Source organism: Aethalodelphis obliquidens, unplaced genomic scaffold (genome assembly GCF_003676395.1).
Source record: "Aethalodelphis obliquidens isolate GAN/ISIS:26980383/991018 unplaced genomic scaffold, ASM367639v1 scaffold14, whole genome shotgun sequence".
Taxonomy (NCBI): Eukaryota; Metazoa; Chordata; class Mammalia; order Artiodactyla; family Delphinidae; genus Aethalodelphis; species Aethalodelphis obliquidens.
The window spans coordinates 33479637-33502412 of NW_020837958.1; the positions used below are offsets into that span (position 1 = coordinate 33479637).

A 22776-nucleotide genomic window follows, 5' to 3' on the forward strand; every position below is an offset into this window, starting at 1 on the left:
AGCTGAAAAAATAGTTCTCTGCTACTATCTGGCATTTGGGGCTGTGGCTGGTCTCCAGGAAGCAGAAAACAAAAACAACAACAAAATCTATGTCATGTAACTAAAGCACCAGAACAGGAGAAATAAAAAGATAAAAGCAGAAATTAATGAGATAGAAAATAAAAATACTATAACGAAAACTATCAAAGCCAAAAGCTGATTTTATTGAACAACAACAAAACCTAATTAATGACAAACCACTGGTAAGATCAATCCCCCAAAATGAGAAGGCACAAAAATATTATAATAAGGGGATGTAACTATTAGATACAACAACAACAAGAACAAAAGATAAAAGAATGCCACAAGCAAATTTATGCCAACTTATCTGAAAACATAATGGAATGGATAAACTCCCAGAAAAATAATAGTCATCAAACAAACTCAAAGGAAAACAAACGAAAACCACAATAGTGCTCAAGTCATTAAACAGATTGAGTCAGTAGTTAAAAATCTTCCAATAAGAACAAGAAAAACTTCCATGCCTGGATGATTTTACTAAGATTTTCCAAATACTCTAAAGGTAATTTGATTTTTACAGAACTTCTTCACAGCTATAGAAAATGAAGAACACTCTCTAAATCATACTATGAGGCTAACATGTGATATTAAACTCTAAAAAGACTAATATTAAGAAAGGAAAATTATAAAACAATACCACTCATGAAAACTGCAAAATATGTGAAACCAAGTATTAGGAAACTGAATCTAGCAATGTATTAAAGCATAATACATCACAACAAGGTTCATTTAACATTGGAAATATCAATTTACATAATGCCACACATTAACAGGTTAAGAGAGAAAATCATGACAACAGATACAATACAGAAAATTCATCTGAAAATAAACATCTTTTCATGATAATGCATAACAAAATAGGAAGAGTATTTCCTTAACTTGATAAAGTGCATCTACAAAAATTTACAGCAAACATATTTAATGACAAAATGATGAAAGCTCTCACTTTAAGAACAAAACAAGGTTGCACACTAGTCACTATTTCCGGTCAACACTGTATCAAAGGGACAGTTCGACAAGGAAGAAAAAGAAAAACAACCTAAATGGATTAGGAAGTACAGTCATTATACAGAGATGTCATGACTGTCTACCTAGAAAACCCAAAATACTTTTCATATAAATTATTACCATTAATAATAGCTTATCAAAGTTTCTATGCATTAAAAAACCAATAAACCAACAACAGATTTAAAATGCAGTAAAAAAACTATTTACAATAGCATCTTATAGAATACTTAGGAATAGATCTAACCAAAAATCTGCAAGCCTTTTATGAAAAAAACTATAACATCGCTTTGTAAGAAATTAACAAAGATCTGAATAAATGATAAGGTAATGAAAGATGTGTCATGTTCATAAATTGGAAGATTCAATACTGTAAAAAAGTTAACTTTCCCAAATTAATCTATAGGTCCAATGTAATGCCAATCAAAATTCCAAGAGTGCGTGCGTGCGTGCGTGCGTGCGTGTGTGTGTGTGTGTGTGTGTGTGTTGGGGGTGGAGGGAGGACTAACAGGCTGATTCTTAAACCTGTACAAATCTGTAAAACTACAAGAATAACCAAGACACTCCTGAACAACAGTACATGAAAAAGATCTGGGGAGATTCCAAGGACTATACTCCTAGTGTGTACAGCAAACAGAATGTTGAGTCTACAGAAAACAAATGACAAAACTAGCACAGTAGGGCTTCCCTGGTGGCGCAGTGCTTAAGGACCCGCCTGCCAATTCAGGGGACATGGGTTTGAGCCCTGGTCCGGGAAGATCCCACATGCTGCAGAGGTACTAAGCCCGTGCGCCACAACTACTGAGCCTGTGCTCTAGAGCCCACGAGCCACAACTACTGAAGCCCACGCGCCTAGAGCCTGTGCTCCACAACAAGAGAAGTCACTGCAATGAGAAGCCCACGCACGGCAACCAGAGAAAGCCCGGCGCGGCCCGCGCGCAGCAACAAAGACCCAACGCAGCCAAAAATAAATAAATAAATATATTTTTAAAAAAAAATTAAATAGAGAACTTATGACCAAAATTTGTGGAAGCAGCAAAACTGTCTGCAAATTGGGTTTCCAATGGTTCTGTATTACAGACACATAATATGCATAAAATATATTATGGATATATATAAATATATGCATAAGCATGAAATAAATTTCCCTTTTTTCTTGTAAACCAAAAAAATTTTTTTGCCTATGGATTAAGGACTTACAGATGATTTGATTGTATATATACATACATTTACAGAGAAACAGATATAGAAATAAAAACAGATTTCATGTTTATATACATGTCTGTGCATATTTTCTACCTCCTTCCACTGAGAGTATCTAGAAGCAATGACATCCCTGTAGCAATAAACACATCTAATGCCCAGATCTTGGTTTCTCAATACGATTCTCCACAAAAAGGGTCCATAGGTCTTTGTAGAAATGGCTGATGTTAGTGTTAGGGCTGGGAAAATACACAAAGAGTTTGGAATGCCCTGCACTGCCAGAAAGTAAGGACATCCTCCAACATTGATGGGATATGTCAAAAGGACACAGGAACCAGTTGAAAAGGCTCTCACTGGCCAAATATAGAATAATTTAATCATCAAAATAAACAGATGATTTGTTCCATTCAAAAGTTAACATTAAAGACATTACTGTATAGAATGGAAAGTAATCAAATGACTAAGAATGTATATGTAGGTATTCTGAAACTTTTAATAGTATACCATTTAAATATGTCACATTTCCCATTTCTGTTTAGCATTCCTAAACAGTCAAGCCTTTATAATAAAACATCTCTATTAATCATTACAATCAGAAAGTGATACAAATGACATTTTACTAACAAAAATTCAAAACTTTCTTAGTATCCACGTTAAGTCCATTTTCACTAGCATCCTCTATAACTTCCCCCAAATGGCTCAGTCTTCTTAACCATAGCTTTTCATAATATTTCATTTTAAGCTCAAATCTCTAATAAAAAAAATTCTTTCACATATCTAAGGTTTGTATCAGTTTTTTAAAAAACAGAATTTAGCTCTTCTTCTTAATATACTCAAAACAAACAAACAAATATGTCCAAGGAATTGAGGAGATTAGTCAGGAATACGTAAATACTTCAGAAAATCATAAAGATACAATATGAACATGAATAAAGACCACAACAACTGTGTAGGAAGAAACATAAGCAGATTAAGTGTGATTCTACTTAGCTTAGAAATAAAAACGGGTACTTTAAAATCTTAACTACCAAAAACAAACCACAGAAGCAGAAAGTCTAAGGTCCTTTAGGGAATTCTCTAAACAAAATATATTCATTCAGGAAAATAATTCATAATATGTTATAGCTGATGCTTTTGGAAGCATAGTGTGCTCTTAAAACTTCTAAGTAAATTTTTAAAAATTGAATTGATTTTGGAAACTCTGAAAAGTTTCCAAAATGATTTTAAATTTTGAAATTTTTTTTACTGCAAGGGCTTTTACTATTTAAAGGAAGGAAGTTTGATAATAATCACTCCCTGCTTTAACCTGCTTTCTTCATATATATTGAGTTTCTTCAAATTCAAATCTTCATATAAGAATTTTCTAAAAGATGACTTTGTACCTATTCTAAAAGCTTAGTTCAAGGCATAAAAAAATTGTAAGTACATTCTACTTTACTATTTTACTTAAATACAGATTCTGTGATAAACTAACTTGCAATATTAACAGGTACTTATTTAATATATCATGGAATGGATTTTCTGAACTTAAACTAATATAGAACATGATAACATCAACTGCCTGTCAACATATAACATTTGTTTTTAAAATTCTGTAAAAATACAGTTTCATACCTGCCTTTGTGCTCTAGTATTAGGTGTCCCTCAGAATCCTGCATTCCACTTCCTTCTAAAATACCCATAAATCAAGCTCTCAGAACCCCCATAATATAATTAGAAAACTAAATATATAAAACTCTGAAAACTCTGTAACATTTTTTCTTGTAACAGATTACATCAAGTACTCATTCGATTGATTAGTAGAAAAGTAACAGTGTAAAGTTTCAGCACTTTAAAAGAGTAGTTTACAATCTATTTAACTATGATCAACATATTTCATTTGATAGTTAAGAAGCAATCAATCAGATGACTCATCACACACACAGAACTATAATACATATATTTAAAGATGGATGAACCTTTGGACATCAGATCAAGGTCCTTATTTTACAGATGAACAACAAATTAAGAAACCTAAGGTCACATATGAACACAGATCTCCTAAGAAATACAAGCTTTCTGATGACTTCATAATGTTGAATATATTTGTGTCATTAAAATTATGATAATAGTATTTTTCCTCTCACTTCTATCCTAACACCATTCCCACTTTTGCCATACTCCTTTTAACAGTCGTTCTACTACTGTTAATGGGTAACCCACTGTTAAGGCATCTATACTTAGAAACTAAACTACTCTCAGGAGGGTATATAATATATCCTTTACTATTCCTGTTATCTTTATTTTTGATTACAGCTAAGTTTTCTTCTGTGAGTAGGCTGTTCTTGACAAGCAGTGACTCTGCTTGTGATACAACTGACTTGTTTACAAGTCTTGAATGTTCTACTGCATTACTACTAAATCAAAGTAGATTTTTATATTATGTGTTACCATGCTTTTTATTTAGAAGCATGGATAATAAATTTTATAATACCCTGAACATGAAACTATACAACTGAAAAAAATGTTAAGGTTATTTAAAACAATTTAAAGATTTTATTTCCTACTGGAATGGTCTACAGTGCAAAGAGCAATGTAGTGCAGAGGCAAAGGATCTAGGCTAGAACCCTTAGGTCAAGGTGGCTACTTTTCTTTTAGCCGTGTAATCCTATGCAAGTCACTTATCTCTGACTCTCATGGTTCACAGAGTTTTTCTGAAGATCAAAAGAGAACATCTTAAAAATGCTCCATAAATGATAATAATAATAATATAGTATCATACAAAATGTATTATCATAGAACTGTCAGCTACCATCCTTATAATAGACTTTAGAAATATATAATTCTCAGACTTCCCTGGTGGCGCAGTGGTTAAGAACCCGCCTGCCAATGCAGGGGACATGGGTTTGAGACCTGGTCCAGAAAGATCCCACATGCTGCAGAGCAGCTAAGCCCGTGAGCCACAACTACTGAGCCTGCGCTCTAGAGCCCAAGAGACACAGCTACTGAAGCCTGCACGCCTCAACGAAGAGTAGCCCCCGCTCACCACAACTAGAGAAAGCCTGTGTGCAGCAACGAATACCCAATGCAGCCAAAAATAAATAATTAATTTTTTTAAGTGTTAAAAAAAAGAAATATATAATTCTCAACTATAATATTTATATTATAATTTATATTATTTAAAATTTCAGAAGATGATCTTTTTTGGGTAACAGAAATTTCATCAGACAGGAAAGATCTGCAAAGATCTTTGTTTTCTGATTGCACAGCCTTCTTACATAATTTAAAAACCTACTACTGAGGGACTTCCCTGGTTTGCACAGTGGTTAGGAATCCTCCTGCCAATGCAAGGGACACAGGTTCGAGCCCTGTTCCAGGAAGATCCCACGTACCATGGAGCAACTAAGCCTGTGTGCCACAACTACTGAGCCTGCGCTCTAGAGCCCGCGAGCCACAACTACTGAGCCTAAGTGCCACAACTACTGAAGCCCGTGCACCTAGAGCCCGTGCTCTTCAACAAGAGAAGCCACTGCAATGAGAAGCCCGTGCACTGCAATGAAGAGCAGCCCCTGCTCGCCGCAACTAGAGAAAGCCTATACGCAGCGACAAAGACACAGTGCAGCCAAAAATAAATAAATTTATTATTTTTTTAAAAAAAAAACAGGGTTTCCCTGGTGGCGCAGTGGTTGGCAGTCCGCCTGCCGATGCAGGGGACACAGGTTTGTGCCCCGGTCCGGGAAGATCCCACATGCCACGGAGCGGCTGGGCCCGTGAGCCATGGCCGCTGAGCCTGCGTGTCCGGAGCCTGTGCTCCGCAACAGGAGAGGCCACAACAGTGAGAGGCCCGCGTACCGCAAAAAAAAAAAAACCCACAAAACCTACTACTGAAAAAAAAGCAAAAAACTACTACCAAACAGTTTATGTAGATTTATAATTTAGAGACAAATCTTATACCTTATCTAGTCCAACTCCCTCATTTCAGAGATGAAGAAAGAAGAAAAAAAAGAAAGGCCCAGAAAGGATAAGCAACGCAAAGCCAAACCAATGCATTTTCTGATTCCCAAACCATTATCCTCTCCACCAGAAAGCTAATATATGACCCCCTTTCTCAAGAAGCCTGTCAAAATTACAGCCATACTCTTTAACACAATTACCAGTTTTCTCTATGTAAATCATCAGCTCCTTGAGAATAGGTACTCTTTTTACTTCTCTCTCCTATCAGTACTAGCAAAACTTTAAATATGTAATATTCAAATAAAATGATTTTTTAAAAGCAGGCTTAATAAAAAACTTCAAGTAAATGAAAAGATACACTACATCACTAGTCAATAAGAAATGCAAATTCAAACCACAGAGATATCCCTACACACTAACCAGAATGATTAAAAAACTAAACAAAAATATTGACATTGCCAAGTACCAACACGGAGGCAGAGCAATTGGAATGTGCATACACTGCTCAATGGAATGCAAAATGGTACAGCCATTTCAGAAAAGAGTTTGGCAGTTTCTTACGAAGTTAAACACACACTTACCATATGAAGACATATGTCTACCAAAAGAAAAAGCTGTACACAGATATTTGTAGCAGCTTATTCAGAATCACCAAAACCTGGAAATAACCCAAATGTCCACCAGTTAATAAATGGATAAAAAAATTGTGACACTGGACAATAAAAAGGAAGCCTAGTGATACAACAGATAACATAGATAAACATCGTAGTTTTATGCTGGATGAAAGTCAGACTCAAAATGCTACGTACTATTTGAATTCCAGTTATATGAGGAAAAGGCAAAACATGAGGGCAGAAAACAGATCAGTGGTTGCAGAGCCTAGAGGTGGGAGGTGGGGTTGATTATAAGAGGCATGAGAAAACTTTTTTAAGGTGATGGAGATGTTCTATATCTTGACTGTGGTGGTGGTTATACAACTGTATAAGTTTGTCAAAATTCATAAAACTGTATGCCCTAAAGGAACAAATTTTACTGTATATAAATTATACCTCAGTAAACTTGACTTTTTCAAAAAAGTCTCATTCTAGCTCTTCCACTACGTGAGACATTAAGTAAGTTATGGGGTTTTTACAGCCTTCATGTTTTCCTCCCCTATAAATGAAGGAGCTGTAATACCTAACTACTACTTCCCTTCCACTGTTAAATCATATTACTGAATTGTAGAAATATTTTCTGCATCACTGTCTATTTTTCTTAGAATTTTAAAAATCATACTTGTGTTATGTTAATGGTAAATAATGTAATAGTAAATAAATATTTCAAGACATGAATTTAAGATGTCAAAATTAAAGCAGTAATATTTCTTAGATGTCTTTTTTTTTTGATATGGATCATTTTTAAAGTCTTTACTGAATTTGTTACCATATTGCTTCTGTTTTTATGCTTTGGTTTTTTGGCCACGAGGCACGTGTGATCTTAGCTCCCCGACCAAGGATCGAACCAGCAACCCCTGCACTGGAAGGCAAAGTCTTAACCTCTGGGCTGCCAGGGAAATCCCTTAGATGTCTTTTAATAAGAGACTTCATTGTTAGGTATCTAATTTTTCACCAATTCCCTTTCATTACCACAAAGTGCTATAAATAAAGTAATAAATTATACAACTTGGTGTACGTAAAATTAAAGGCAACAAAATTAAAATACCTGAACACATAAAACGGTAGACATTTTATATCTATAAAATGGAAGAAATGTATATGAATTCATAGATAGTTTATGTATTGATATATTTACTAAAGCAATACGTATCTTTTACCAGGTAAGCCATACAAAAATTCTACTTTCTAATGCAACCCGGAACTGGGGTTGTAATCAAGAGCTCCTCTCAGTAAAATATTAAAGTCAACTGAATTTGGAGCACTGGGGAAATCCTTGGGAAGATTTCATTAATCCCCTATTAACACTCCTTGTGGTGTTCTCAGTTGCTGCTGCTGCTGCTGCAGCCGCCACCAGTCATCACTCTAGCACCAGTGCCACTTTAGCCTGTTGAGCTGCCGAAAAGAAGGGGGGTATAAACAGGGAGTTCTCTATACTATGGCTCCTATCAACACAAATGCCTGTAAAAAGCCAGTGGTAAAGCACTCAAGAAAGCAACCAGCTACTAAAGTCACTCACAAGAACATGTCTTATACTGAAAAGGTGAAGAAACCACATTTTTACAAGCCTCATACTGCAGCTGTCCCTGAAGTACACTGAACTTCTCACTTGCAAGTGTTCAGGACTTCAAACCAGATCTACACTACCAAAGTGCAGCTACTGGCACATTTCTGGAGGCAAATGAGGCCTATCTAGTTAGCCTATTTGAAGATACCTACCTGTGTGTTATCCATATCAAATATGTAACAATTATGCCAAAGGATATCCTGCCAGGATGACTCAAATGTGGAGAATGCACTTAAGATGCATTATGAAAGGGAAACATTTTATTCTTAAAAGAACAAAAAAAAGTACCTAATTATATGACTGCAAATGCAAAAAAAAAAAAAACAGGTGAGAGAATCAGTATTATAGCAAATTCTGCCTTGCCCCATTTTCGTTTGTGTGTAAATGTTTAATATTAATGCAGCGATATAAAACATTCATGCAAGTAAACAATGTTTCAGCAAACAAGTTTCACTGAATTTGTAACAATTACAAACAAATTTGTTAACTTTTTCTGCCAAAAAAACATTTCCTGCCCACTAATTTCTGCACAATAAAAACCTAAATTCCTTTTAGGCATACAAAGCCTTCAGAATTTTAAAACACGATCTGTCAGAACTATCTTCTCTCACTCAACCCCAGGCACCCCATGCATTTACCCCAAACTTTCTGCCACTTTTAAAATGCATTACAGACTTGTGTGTTTTAAATGCCATTTCTCCTAACTAAAAGCTCTTACTTCCTTCTTTACTTGGCAGTCAAGTCATCCTTTGTGACCTAATTTAAGTGTTACATTCTCACAGGATCCCCTAGATAAAGCTGGTAGCTCCCTCCTCTATGGGCCCACTTTATTTCCAAATTATGCATTTGCCTCATTACAAATTTTTGTCTCCCAGACTAGACTAGCAACTAGAACTAGGTCACATTCCTTATTCATCTTTGATTCTCTGCTTCTTGGCAGCTACTAACTCAATGCTTAACTGAATGAATTCGACAGCATCCAGAACTATGGAAATCTACATTAAGAATAATTAAAGCGTATTTATGATGAAATAAAAATAGGTAATATCATTTGAAACAAGAAAGGTATTTATAGTCAAATTACAATGCTTTGGTTATACTAGAAAATTTCACTTAGGTGATAAATGAGGTTCATGGTTTTCCTTAAAGCTAAACCAAAAGTACTGGACTCACTGTATACAGAAAGATTTAAATTCCAGATCTTTTTTCTTAATTATGTCACTTAGCCCTAAGTTTTTCTCTACTGGAAAGCCACTATATTTCTGCTAACATTTGAATGACTCTGCAAGTCTTATAGCAGTCAATTACACAGCACCAAATCTAAAGCACAATCAGTAATACAACTGACAAAAATAGACAGGTTAATTGGTTCTTCTATCCATGTCAACTGGTTATACTCTAGAGTTTTTGAAAATCAGAATTATCAAACACATAAAGTTCTCCCAAAAACAAACTATTCTTAACATGAATCCTGCTTTAAAATAACATTTCATACTGAAACTTATACACAAATAACTTGTTAATCTAGTAAGTTATTTCAACAAATATCTATATATACTAAACCAATTTTTCTTAGGATCTCATTAGACTAAAAAGTTTCATTTGTACTTTGTCACATGTTTCAACTATCAAAAAGTAGTAAAAACAGGTCTTACTTGATAATATAAAAGAACCTGTCAAATCTAACAATCATTTAGGATTTATGCTGACAGGTCATATCAGATCCCCGACTTCAAACAACTAAGCATATTTAATAACTAAAATATGACTTTATTTTTATTTAATCAATACATATTGGACAACAACAATGTACAGTACATTATGCTGGCCCCTAGGAAGAATACAGGATGAAGGTAATAACAGTAATGAAGGTAGTAACACTTATTATGACAGATAACATTTATAAGAGTGCTTACTAAGTGGAAGACACTTTGTATGTATTAACTCATTAACCGTTCCCAACAACCCTAGGAGGTAGTTACTAGTATCCTCATTTAACTTAGGTAATGGTAGGTTAAATAACTTGCCCAAGGTCACAAAACTGGAAGTTGAACCCAGGCACTCTGACTGTTGTGTCCTGACTTTGAAGAGCTTCTAATAAAGGTATTAACACAAATAATAAAGGTATTAACTTATAATTTTTCAAATGTCAAAAGTTACAGTGTTATGGGATTTCAGGGTTAGAAAAATGCTATCAGGTTGAAAGAGGAGAATCAGGAAAAGTTTCTTATAGTAGTAAGAAGGGCTAGGTTTTGCTGGTTGGGTAGGATTTTAAAAGCTTGCTTTTTAAAAACATAAAAAATTCAATACAGCTGCATGGCATGGCCAAAACAAACAAATAAATAAATAAACATATTGGGAATTCCATGGCAGTCCAGTGGTTAGGACTTAGTGTTCCCACTGCCAGGGCCTGCTTTCTATCCCTGGTGGGGGAACTAAGATCCTGCAATCGGTGCAGCATGGCCAAAAACAAACAAACAACAACAAAAAACAAATTCAAGACATATATCTCAGTAAGTTTCATAAAAACAGCAATCTCTCAACACTCTGGACAGTGGATTGCAGCAACAGTTTTATGTCAATGAAAATGTTCCTGTCCATGGCTACTTTAGGTATGCTTGTTTCAGTTTAGTTCCATTAAACAAAAGAACAGGGCAATTACTGTTGCTCCCACACCCTGAGACAAAGTAAACAGAAGTATTCAGTAGAGCAGAGAGGAGACATCTGTTCACTTACACTACACCTATATCCACCCCTTCTTCCATTATACTGACAGAAAAGCAGGCTCAGGAAAAATACATTCTTTAAGAATCTTGATGTGAAAAAGCACATCATTTACAGTGGAGAATGTTTGTACAAAATTAGATTCTAAGCAGCAATACCTAGACAGAACACTCCGTGTAATAAGCCTCATAAAAGAATATGCCTCTGAATATCATGACACTTATCATGTTGCCTGAACTGAATAAGGTCCTTAATACCAATGAATCAAGTTTTTAAAGTCGATGTCTTCTGGAACCTAAATTTACAATAGGTATTTTAATGTATATTTAATACTATGTTTTTCACAACCCCCTTTCTTTTTCTTTTTTTTGGGCAATAACTTTTTATTTTATTTTATTTTTTAACTTTTTATTTTATATTGGAGTACAGTTGATTAACAATGTTGTGATAGTTTCAGGTGTACAGCAAAGTGATTCAGTTATACATATACATGTATCTATTCTTTTTCAAATTCTTTTCCCATTTAGGTTGTTACATGATATTGCGCAGAGTTCCCTGTGCTACACAACCCCCTATTTTCAATACAATCTTTTCTTTCAACTTGGGCTATGATGGTGATGGTATGTTAGTACTCTAGAAATGCACTAAGCCTCTCCCCTCCATTTTGGCAAAAAATTTACAATATTTGGTACTAAGACACAAAACATTTATGTGACTAATCCAAAAAATGGAAAATAAGAGGCAAGAATCCTAAAAATGTACTTAATAAAGTACTTAAATAGTTTTCATGTAAAATCAAAGTTCACCCATTTAAAACTCCCTAAAAAGCAGGTATTAAAAAACATTTCATATTATTCACTCAGGGCAAGTGACACACGAAAGCATACAGCACATCAGGGAACAGCAACTAATGTGGTTGAATGTGGCTAAAACAAAATTGGCTTGGGGCAGGAGATAACAAAAACATTAAGAATTTCTGGTCAAAGAGGACAAATTGAATACAAGCATTTAGCTCAAAAGCTTCCCAAAACCTCTCTGAAACAAGAATAAAGAAATTTTTTAAAGAGCATAAATCCATAGGAAACCAGAAACACAATTTTAGAAGCTAGAAAGCAGAACAAGTGGTAGTGACAATTACACCTGAGAAGACTGACACCTACATTAGCCTAGAAAAACAAAGACACCTGGCTTACAGGACATACCACAGTTACAATTATACCAAAAGACCCCTAAACTCTCTGGAGAAGTGGTTGATTGCAGGGTTGGGGCAGGGCAAGTATAAGATGGGTTGAAGCTTTATGTGGTGCCACAAAGTACAGAAGTGCTCAAAAGGCAAGGATGAGCACAGATGCCAACCAGAAAGAGCTCCCCCTGGCCAAGACTGGAACAATTTGAGCAACAAAATAAATAACAATAGTTTGGGGTTATAATCGAAAGAATAAAATAAATATCTTAAGTCTATACTGACATAAATAAATAATTAAGTAAATAAATGTGGGAGAAGGGACAACTCTTCCTCACAAAAGAATTCCAATTAATAAATGTAGAAATAATGAGGGAAACAGAAAATCACTATTAGAATGCAACAGTAACAAGATCTATAAATGCATGCTAAAACTAGTGGGCAGAAGTTTAAGCTGAAACAGGATATCTGCATGGTCTCAAAGTAGTTAGTAATTATTAAAGAGGAAAATAGTAACTTTACAGTGGAGAAACCTAGCAGAATCACCTGAACCAAGTGATCAAAGGTTAACATCACAGTAGGACACATCAGCATCATGTCCCCCCCCCGCCCCCCGCCAAATGATGCACAGAGAAGGACATATCACTTCTGTGACAGCCTTCTCTTTAATAACCTCAATCTAATCATGAGAAAATATCAGACAAACCCAAATTGAGGCCGATTCTGCAAAAATGACTAGTGCTGCTCAAAATGTCAAGGTCATGAAAGAGAAGGAAAGTCTGAGAAATTGTCACAGATAAGAGGAAACTAAGGAGACATGACAACAAAATTCAATGTGGGACTCTGAATTTGGATCTTGGAATAAAAAGAAACATTAGTGGAAAACTGGTCAAATCTGAATAAATTCTGTAGTATAGTTAATAGTATTGTACTAAAGTTAATTTCTTACTTTTGATAAGTGTTCTGTGGTTATAAAATATGTTACCATGAGGAGAAGCTTGGTGACAGGTATATGGGAACTCTGTGTATTCTTTTTTCAAGCTTTCTATAAAAATTTAAAAAGAAAAAGGGGAAAAAAACCAGAAAAGGCTCAGGAACTAGCAGTTTCTGATACTCTGGGAGCAAGAGTGAAGTCCAAGCTAGAATAAGAGATTAAAGTCTGCTTAAGAAGCACTCAGAACTCCCAGATCCTCTCTCTTTTACTCTTTGACCCTTCCGGGCAAAAGACTAAGCAATCTCAGAAGAGCATAAAACAAGGTATCTCTGGACTAGAGGATGCCAGGTGCAATCAAATTTGAGGGCTGCCACATTGAAAACTGGAGAATTAAATGAAACGGTATTCATGTACTTTATGATGAAACCCACAACCCCGTTTCCTACTCAGCTCCCAAGCTTGTTCTCTCCAAGCAAAAGATCAGAGATCTTTTCTGGGAAATCAATTCAGCACAAGGGAAAAACGTGTCACTGGGAGTCTACAAGGAAATTAACCACACATATCTAAAGTACAGGGAAAACCATAATTACCCACTGGCAGAGCTTCCATTCAGCTTTTTAAGGCCCCTCTTCTAAATAAGCATTGAGTTCCAAGGAATACCAGACATCTAAAAAAAGCATCTAATATGAAAGACAAAGCCCAAAGCAAACAAACAGAAAAAGGAAATTTGGAGAAAAGAGAGAATATGCAGAGAAGTATCAATAATTTCCTAAGAGAGATAAGACACTGCATCCATAAAACAAATAGGATATCGAAAACAGGATATATCAGGATATATTAAAACTTTTTCAGAAAAAAAAGAGTACTTGGAAATTATAAACATGATAGCAGAAATAAAACCTTAGTAGAAGAATCAGAAGATAAAATTGAGAAAAATCTCCCAGAAAACAGAGGAAAAAGGAAAAGAAATGGAAAATAGAGGTAAACAGAAGAAAATTAGAGAAACCAAGACAGTAGACCCATTACCTAAATAATAGGAATTCAAGAGAGAGAACAGAGAAAACGAAGGGGAAGAAACAAAAGAAATGACTTAAGAAAATTTCCCAGAACTGATGAGACAAATATCAGATTGAATAAGACTACCCTGAACCCAGGAGAAGTGGAGAAAAACAGACCTGTACACATAATACAGGAATTTCAGAACTCTAGGGGAAAAGGTTCTCCAGGCTTCCAGAGAGGAAAAGTAAGATTCAAAATCATCTAGGCAGGGACTTCCCTGGTAGTGCAGTGGTTAAGAATCTGCCTGCCAATGCAGGGGACACAGGTTCGATCCCTGGTCCGGGAAGATCCCACATGCCGCGGAGCAACTAAGCCTGTGCGTCACAACTACTGAGCCCGCGTGCTGCAACTACTGAAGCCCGCGCACCTAGAGCCCGTGTTCTGCAACGAGAGAAGCCGTGGCAGAGAGAAGCCATGGCAATGAGAAGCCTGCACACCGAAACGAAGAGCAGGCCCTGCTCGCGGCAACCAGAGAAAGCCCGCACACAGCAGCGAAGACCCAGCGCAGCCAAAAATTAATTAATTAATTAAAAAAAAAATCTTCTAGGCATCTGATGTCTCAACAGCAATACTGAAAACAATATGGCAATGGAGCAATGTATTCAAAGTTCTGAGAGAAAATTATTTCTGACTGAGAATTCTCTGCCCAGCCAAACTATATATAAAGCAAGAGGGTAGAAACATTTTCAGACATGTGAAGTCTTGAAAAAATTATAGCCCATCCAGAAAGCTATTGAAAGTGGTCCTCCAAAATGAGAACACAAAGAAAGATGAAGACATCAGATACAGAACCAGGAGCTCTAATACAAGAGAGACCTGACGGAAACTTCTAAAATGATTGTAAAGGCAAATCTAAGACAGCAGCTGCAATTCAAGAAAATTCATCAAAAAATTGGTAGTTGTAAACATAAGGAGAAGACTCATACACTTGAGAGTTTGGACTAAATCAGAGTTTTTATTGACATTTTGGACCACATAATTCTTTGTCGTGGGAGGCGGTCCAGTGCAGTGCAGGATGATGCTTGGCAGCATAGCTGGCTTCTGCTCGCTAGGTATCAGTAGCACACTCCTGCCCTCCCTCACCTACCCAACATAGCCAATATCCTCTCGGTTGCCCCCAATTGAGAACCACTTGGTTAAATTAATGATAAATACATAGAAAACAAAGCAAAAGCAAATTCTTAGAAAATATTAACTCATGGAAAACAAAATACTGTACAGGAAGGAAAAATCATCACAATAAACTACAAGGCTCAACTATAAATACAGTGACATTGATATAAACTTTGAAACTTGATGTATCCAAACAACTTGCAATATGACAATATTGGAAGGATTGGGCAGAATTGAGAAGTGTGTCTGTGTTTGGGGATAGTGGTAAACCGAATCTTCCATTGCGGGAAGTCCGTAGACGATCCATTCAACTGAAAAAATCACGAGGGAAAACTACAGGCATACTATTTTGAAATATGGAGATAAATATCAAAAGAATGAGTAGCAAGTGGTTGCCTCCGGAGAGCCCAAAATGAAGGGGAGGGAGAATCTGCAGAGCAGAGTTATTCAACTCTTTTCAATATGTGCACGTATAACTTTTGACAAAAATTAATTTTAAAAAACAAATCAATTGAGGCTACATTATGAAGGACTTTCCTACTGATTAAGGCCACAATGACTTAGAAACAAACAGCTATACAACTTTGAATAAGTTACTTACTCTTTTTTTTTTGGCTGCGTTGGGTCTTCATTGCTGTGCGTGGGCTTTCTCTAGTTGCGGCGAGCAGGGGCTACTCTTTGTTGGGGTGCACAGGCTTCTCATTGCGGTGCCTTCTCTTGTTGTGGAGCACGGGCTCCAGGCGCGTGGGCTTCAGTAGTTGTGGCACGTGGGCTCAGTAGTTGTGGCATGCGGGCTCTAGAGCACAGGCTCAGTAGCTGTGGTGCATGGGCTTAGTTGCTCCACGGCATGTGGAATCTTCCTGGACCAGGGCTCGAACCCGTGTCCCCTGCATTGGCAGGCGGATTCTTAACCACGGCGCCACCAGGGAAGCCCAAGTTACTTACTCTTTAAGCCTTACTTTCTTTCTATCTATCTATAAAATACATAATGAAAGATAAGAGATGCTTAAAGGGCTTTATAGATATTAAGTAAGTGTGTAAATTGTTTAGCACAGTGTCTGGTGCATAGTGTTTATTAATATTACCTAGTATTCAATTTGCAATCAGAGGGTAATAATTATAAACTTTAAAACAGGTAAGTCATAATGTCATGTGTTTTAGAAAGTAATGGCTGTTGTGGTGAGGACGGTTACGAAAGAAAAGAGCCTAGAAGAACACAGACCATTTAAAAGGGCTACATTTGAATGAGAAAATAGAGGCAGAGCCACGAAGAGAAAGGTAAGGATACAAGAGATATTTTTCAAGTGACGATTTAACTATATATGGAAAAAAGGAAAAAGGAGGAGTCAAAAAAATGTTCCAACTTAAGCAAATAAACAGATGATGATGACACTAACTGAACAAGAGAATACAAAGAAAGAACTATGCTGGGAGGAGGACATGAGAAGAGAGGAAAGAGAAATGAGGTTGATATTACACATATTTAATCTGTAGGTCCAAGTACAACCAAGTAGAGATATCCAGTATGCAGGTGGAAATCCGAAACTAGAAGAGAGGTCAGGGCTGTAGATATAAATGTGTAAATTACAATCAAAGTTTGAAGCCATACAAATTAAAAGAATACTCATTTGACATGTTCCATAATATTTATTAATTGAATTTATTTTTTTAAAAAAACAGACAATAGAGACGAAAAACAAGTTGTTTTAATGTTTTGAGGGCTCTCAATATTAACGGCCCTGATATAGTTATGAGGTCATTGTGAAGTTCAAATGAGTTAATACACACAAAGCACATACAACAGTATGTGACATATAATAAATGCTCAATAAATTTTGGTTATTATTATCATCATTAGTTCCAGATAGAAGTAGTGTTTATTATATGGAAAAGAGAGGCAGAAAAAAATCTACTGAGATATGGAACTACATATTCTTTTTCTTTCATTTTTCTATCCTTTCTACATTTATATACTCCTTGGACGCCACTTTAAGTATTGCAGTGAAAGTATTATTTTAAAACTATTAGTAATATGTACCTTTTATCCTTAATTATACTATAAAATACTTGAGGAAAAAATAATTTTATCTAAATATTCCCTATATGGCAGCATACAGTAACGTACAGTGAGTACACAACAAATATTAATGTCACAAATCCTTATAAGGAAACAGAATAATAAAAACAATGATGCAATAAATGAAAGTGGAATGACATTAAAAGAGATCTCAAAGTCAACATCAATATAAAACAATTCAAAGACATATAGTAGAGTGAAAAAGTGAGATGAAATGCTTTGTTATTTACCACAAAGAACAGACCACACTCACTTTGCTCTCCTCTGGGTACAACAATTAGGAGAAATATTAAAAACACTGGATTATGTCTAAAAGAAAGCAACTGAGAAACAAAGAACTGAGGATGCTCAGTCCTCCTCCCCTCCCCCCTCTTCAACAATGAGAAAAAGCTGTCCTATGCAAAATGATTTAAGATTTCTCTGTTGTTCAGGGGCAACTATCAAAAGATGGCAGCTACAGAGATCTAGACTTCTCTCAACTCAAAAACTTAAAACAGATCTCTTCTAAGACAAAGATGTTATCAGAGATGTCATGAAGGTATTCAAGCAAAGGCTGGAAAACAGTTTGCCAAGGATGTTGTGGAAAATATCCAAGCAGGGGAAATTGGTTAGAACTCTTAAGTTTCCTTGCAACCCTGTAACCATATCAATGAATATTACTGAAGATCAGTGTCCTTCAGAAAGGACACTGTCTTAGACCTATAATACATACCAAAAAAAAAAACAGAGAGAGAGAGAAAGAGACAGACACACACAAAGATCTCTGCTGTCAAGAAATCCATAATGAATAATAATAAAATACAGTCTGAGACCATAATAGATGTCACAAAGCACTATTTATTAATTGCCAAATGAATTCTATTCATATATAAAAGTCTTCTAAGGAGAAATCCTTAAGGTTAAACGGTCAGAAAAGGCTTTTTAGAATAAATGAGATATGAGGTACTGAGGGAAAGATGTGTATGAATGTTCCGTATCAGTGGGCAGAAGTAGGAAAGAAGAGTTAGCACAAATAGAAGTGAAAAGCAAGTCAGAGAAAAACCTGTTTGGCTGCATTAAAAACTTGTTTTGAGGAAGAAGAGATAAGCTGAAAGGGCAGACTGTGGCCAGAATCAAAGTGTACTAGGCATTGAACACCAAGCTAAATAGTTTCAAACTTATCCTGCATACAGCATCTGTATCAACTACACAATTCTGCTACAGCCATAGATAATAGTAAATAAACGGGCATCAATGTGTTTCAATAAAACTTTATTTATGAATACTGAAATCTAAATATCATATACTTCCATGTGTCACAGATTATTTTTATTATTTTGATTTTTTTTCAACAATTTGAAAATGTAAAAATCATTCCTAACTCATGGGCCAAACAAAACAGGCTGTGGGCTGAATTTGGCCCAGGGACTAGTTTGCCAAGCCCTGCATGACACTAAGCTGCCTTCTTCAGCAGTCCTCTAAGGTACACTTGTCCTTGAGCTTCAGGGACCAGAATAACATATTATTCGTTCAACAACACACACACACATGTGCACACACATGGATGCACACATTTAAAGAATATCTAAATCTAGTAAGTGTCAGAGGTTCTCTAAAAAAGAAAAGCCCGCCAAATTGTTGGTAATAAGCCAGTAGAACAGAAGTAAGACATTTTAAAATTCTGTAATTTATTTTCACATAGTAAATGGACTTAGAGAGTTACATACTACTTTTACGGAGCTTCTAGGTTCCATGAAGGGATGTGTAAAACAGAGTATAATCAAGGGGATGTGAGTTCTAGTCCTAGCTCTGTCATTTATTTACTCATTATGTGAACCTGAACAAGTCACTTTCAATCTTCTGGCCCTCATTTCCTCATCTATAAAAGTGAAGGGGTATAAGTTACTAAATGATCACTATGTGTTCTCTCAGCTTTAGCACTATATAATTCTACTCCTACTGAAAAAGACCAGACAAGGGATGACAAAGATGAGACGAAAGTGACAATTAAGGACACAGAAAAAAAGAGAAAGACATTGACTAAATGAGTGGTCAGATAGTACAAACAGGCAGGGGCAAAAGGCCCCAAAGTACAGTATTACTAAAATCAAGGAATTTTTTTTAAGTATCAAATGCAAAAGAAAATTCAAGGAAGAGAAGCAGGCAAGAATTCAAGAAGAGAAGTATGGCCATCAAAAAAGAATGAATTACTTAGCTAGCTAAAAAAGTGACAGACTTTTGAGATTTGAGAGTACTGTGCAAGTTTCCAGGAATCAAAAAAGGAGTCAGGGAAAAAGAAAAGACTGAAGATGAGTCTAGGGAACAGAAAATAAAGGCATGTGGTCCAGAAAGAGTAGGGGGAAAAAAAAAAAAAATGTTGTAAGTGGGGATGAGTTTGAAGCCTCAGGTAAGGGAGTTAGTCTTAAAGGAGAGGCGTTTAATCTTTAAAATCCAAAAGGTAAAGGCAGCATTTCAGGTATGTTCCTGTGAAAGTGTTTATTTATACCATGTTTTCTATAAATCAAATTATTAGGGAAATAAACCTAATATTGGGCTTTCTTAAAGCAAAGTTCCACCTATATTATATTTTCTAATGGTCAAAAAATTAAGAAAGGGGACTTCCCTAGTGGCGCAGTGGTTAAGAATCCGCCTGCCAATGCAGGGGACATGAGTTCGAGCCCTGGTCCTGGAAGATCCCACATACTGCAGAGCAACTAAGCCCGTGAGCCACACTACTGAGCCTGCGCTCTAGAGCCCACGAGCCACAACTACTGAGCCCGCGCGCCTAGAGCCCATGCGCGCCTAGGCAACAAGAGAAGCCACCACAATGAGAAGCTCACACACCACAAGGAAGAGTAACCCGTTCACCACAACTAGAGAAAGCCTGACCCAATGCAGCCATAAATAAATTAATTAATTAAAAAAATAAAGAAAGGACTAACTTTGCTTTTCATAGGAATGAAAACCAGCACTATGTAGCTCTAAAAGAAAATTCATTTTTATATCTCTCATAGCACCTATCACTTCCATCCCTGCATGAGAGTTACCTTTGTAGAAAAGTACCTAGTCCTTACTTGGAGTTCAACGAATACTAGTGTTACCTTCCTTAGTAGCCTTAAAAGCTCCCACGGCAAGAATTCTGATTAACTCATCTGTTTACCTGCTTTGCAGAGTTGGTGGTGCTTGATGAATAAATACTGACACATGATAACTTAGTTTAAAAAAAAACTGTCCTTGCAAAACAATCATCTGATAATGTTGGGGAAATATTCATATCATACATACACAACTCCAATAACACTTTTGCAGTGTCAGAGCTTGGTCAAGTAGCAACAAATTGCTATAAAGCAGCCAAAAAAGGCAAAAAAAAAAAAAAAAAAAAAAGAAGAAGAATTTTTAAGAACATCACTCAGAAATATCAAGATCCAACATAGCTAATTTCAACGGACACTTGCCTCTATTTAAGGTATATGAGAACTAAAAATCCAAAGCATTCGCCTGATGATCAACCAGTTAAAAATACACGTTTGGATACCCTGAAGATATTTATAAAGCCAACAGAGATACTATTAATATGTTGAAATTCCCTGGCCAGTGCTGGATTCTACCATTAATCCTCTCCTACTATTCAAGAGAAGCCAAGAAGTCAAGCCTTCTCATATCACTTGCTTTTAAGAATTTAAGAAGTCACCCAAACTGGCGTACACAGCCCAACTACAAAAAGTAATTCAGCTCTCCATATGGTAATGCTTCGCTATCTCTTACCTTTACGTGTTAGTCGCATTTACTACTTTTCATCGATCATTGGGAAGCCCCATTTAGGCAGGCCCATAGTACTACCAAGTAAGAAACAGTTGTTCAAAAAAGTCGTAGCAGTTAACTGCCCTCCCACGAAGCTCAAGCTGGGTGTAGATTTCACAAGCCCTGAAAGCTATACACTGCCACTGTCAAAACCAGAAGCAGCACCGTCACCCTGTCGTGCCCGTCAGCCAGTGTTGCAGAATGTTTTCTTTGAAATCACCTCTCTACCTTGGCTCAACGTGTTAAATAACTACTTGAGAAGCCACCTTCTCCCCCAAAGCAGGACCCGATTCCTTCCAGTGCGCTCCTTTATTTGTCCAGCCCCAGAAACCCAAGGGGAGAGGTCTCCGCTCCCCGGCCCCCTAGACCCAGTCGGGTCTCCCAATTGCTCGCCGCACCCACCACGCACCCCCAACACCTCCTTCCCCCACAGGCGGGCCGGCCCAGGAGCTGGGCCCGCAGCCGGCCCCTCGCCTCGGCCTGCGCTGCCTAGAGCGGCCGCAGGCCTCGGGCCTAGCCTCCTCTGCTGGCCCCTCACCTCCTTCGGGACCAGTTGGTTCTCCTCGCCGGGCACCATCGCTCAGACTCCGGCCGCTCCTCTCCGCCCTGCCGGGGGAGGGGGAGGGTAGCGGCGGCTCTAGCTCAGGAGAAAACGGCAGCGGCCGTCATCCTCACCACCGCCTGCGCTCGGGCTACCGAGGAGGCCTCAGCCTGGGCCTCAGACACCAGCGCGCAGACACCGACCCAAGGCTCCGCCGTCGTCGCCGCCGCAGCCGCCTTCGTCGTCGGCCCCTCCCCCAGCCCGCCGCAATCAATGGAAAAATGGCGGCTGCCGTTCTCGCGAGAATTCGGGCCGTCGGGCTCCAAGCCAGGTGCCTGGCGCCCAAGGTGCCGAGACAGCTGTCGCTCGCATCTAATTACCTCAGCTCTTAGCCTCGGGATGTATAAAGTTAGTTGAGCGGCCAAGAAAATGCTTTCCGGAGGGGGTTTCTGGACTGTCCATCTCGGGATTCCCTCTGCCGTCAAGGAAAGGACCAGGCCTTAGGGTCCTCCATGCCTTCCTGGGTTCTTCGGACTCCCTGCCCACCAGGAAGAGACTCGAGCCTAAAGCCGCTCCTCTGGCCCTACTACCAACACTGCTCTCCCTCCCCGTTAGAAAAGCACCTGAACTCATCCCCTCTTCACAGACCCCCCTCCCCCGCCCCCTGGCCTCTGCGCTCAGACACGGTCCCAGCCAGAAAGGACTGCGTTTTCTTTTCCCCTCTCCCCACCCTCCCGAGGGCACAGCTCAAGGGACCTCACGGCTGGCCTCCTGCTAGGGGAGGGGACAGCCCATGGCTCGGAAAAGTGGTATCACTCTCCCTCCAGTCCCCCTCCTTCAGAGCTGCACTCTCCTGGGCCATTTCGGGGAACTTCCTTCTCCGACAGGTTCAAGTCTGGGGCTGAGATAGCTTCAGAGAGCAGGGCTGCAGTTTGGACCTAGGA

General features: G+C 37.6%; 1 protein-coding gene across 2 annotated transcripts in view; it reads right to left on the reverse strand.

The window, feature by feature from the left end:
- The window catches only part of USP47 (ubiquitin specific peptidase 47), a 122201-nt gene extending 99662 nt beyond the window's left edge, over positions 1-22539 (reverse strand). For both annotated transcript variants that reach the window (XM_027115375.1, XM_027115374.1), the window contains exon 1: positions 21830-22539. In XM_027115375.1, the coding sequence (XP_026971176.1) occupies positions 21830-21868 (39 nt within the window). In that variant the 5' untranslated portion in view covers positions 21869-22539. The remainder of the gene's footprint in view (positions 1-21829) is intronic.
- Between the last annotated feature and the right edge of the window lie 237 nt (positions 22540-22776).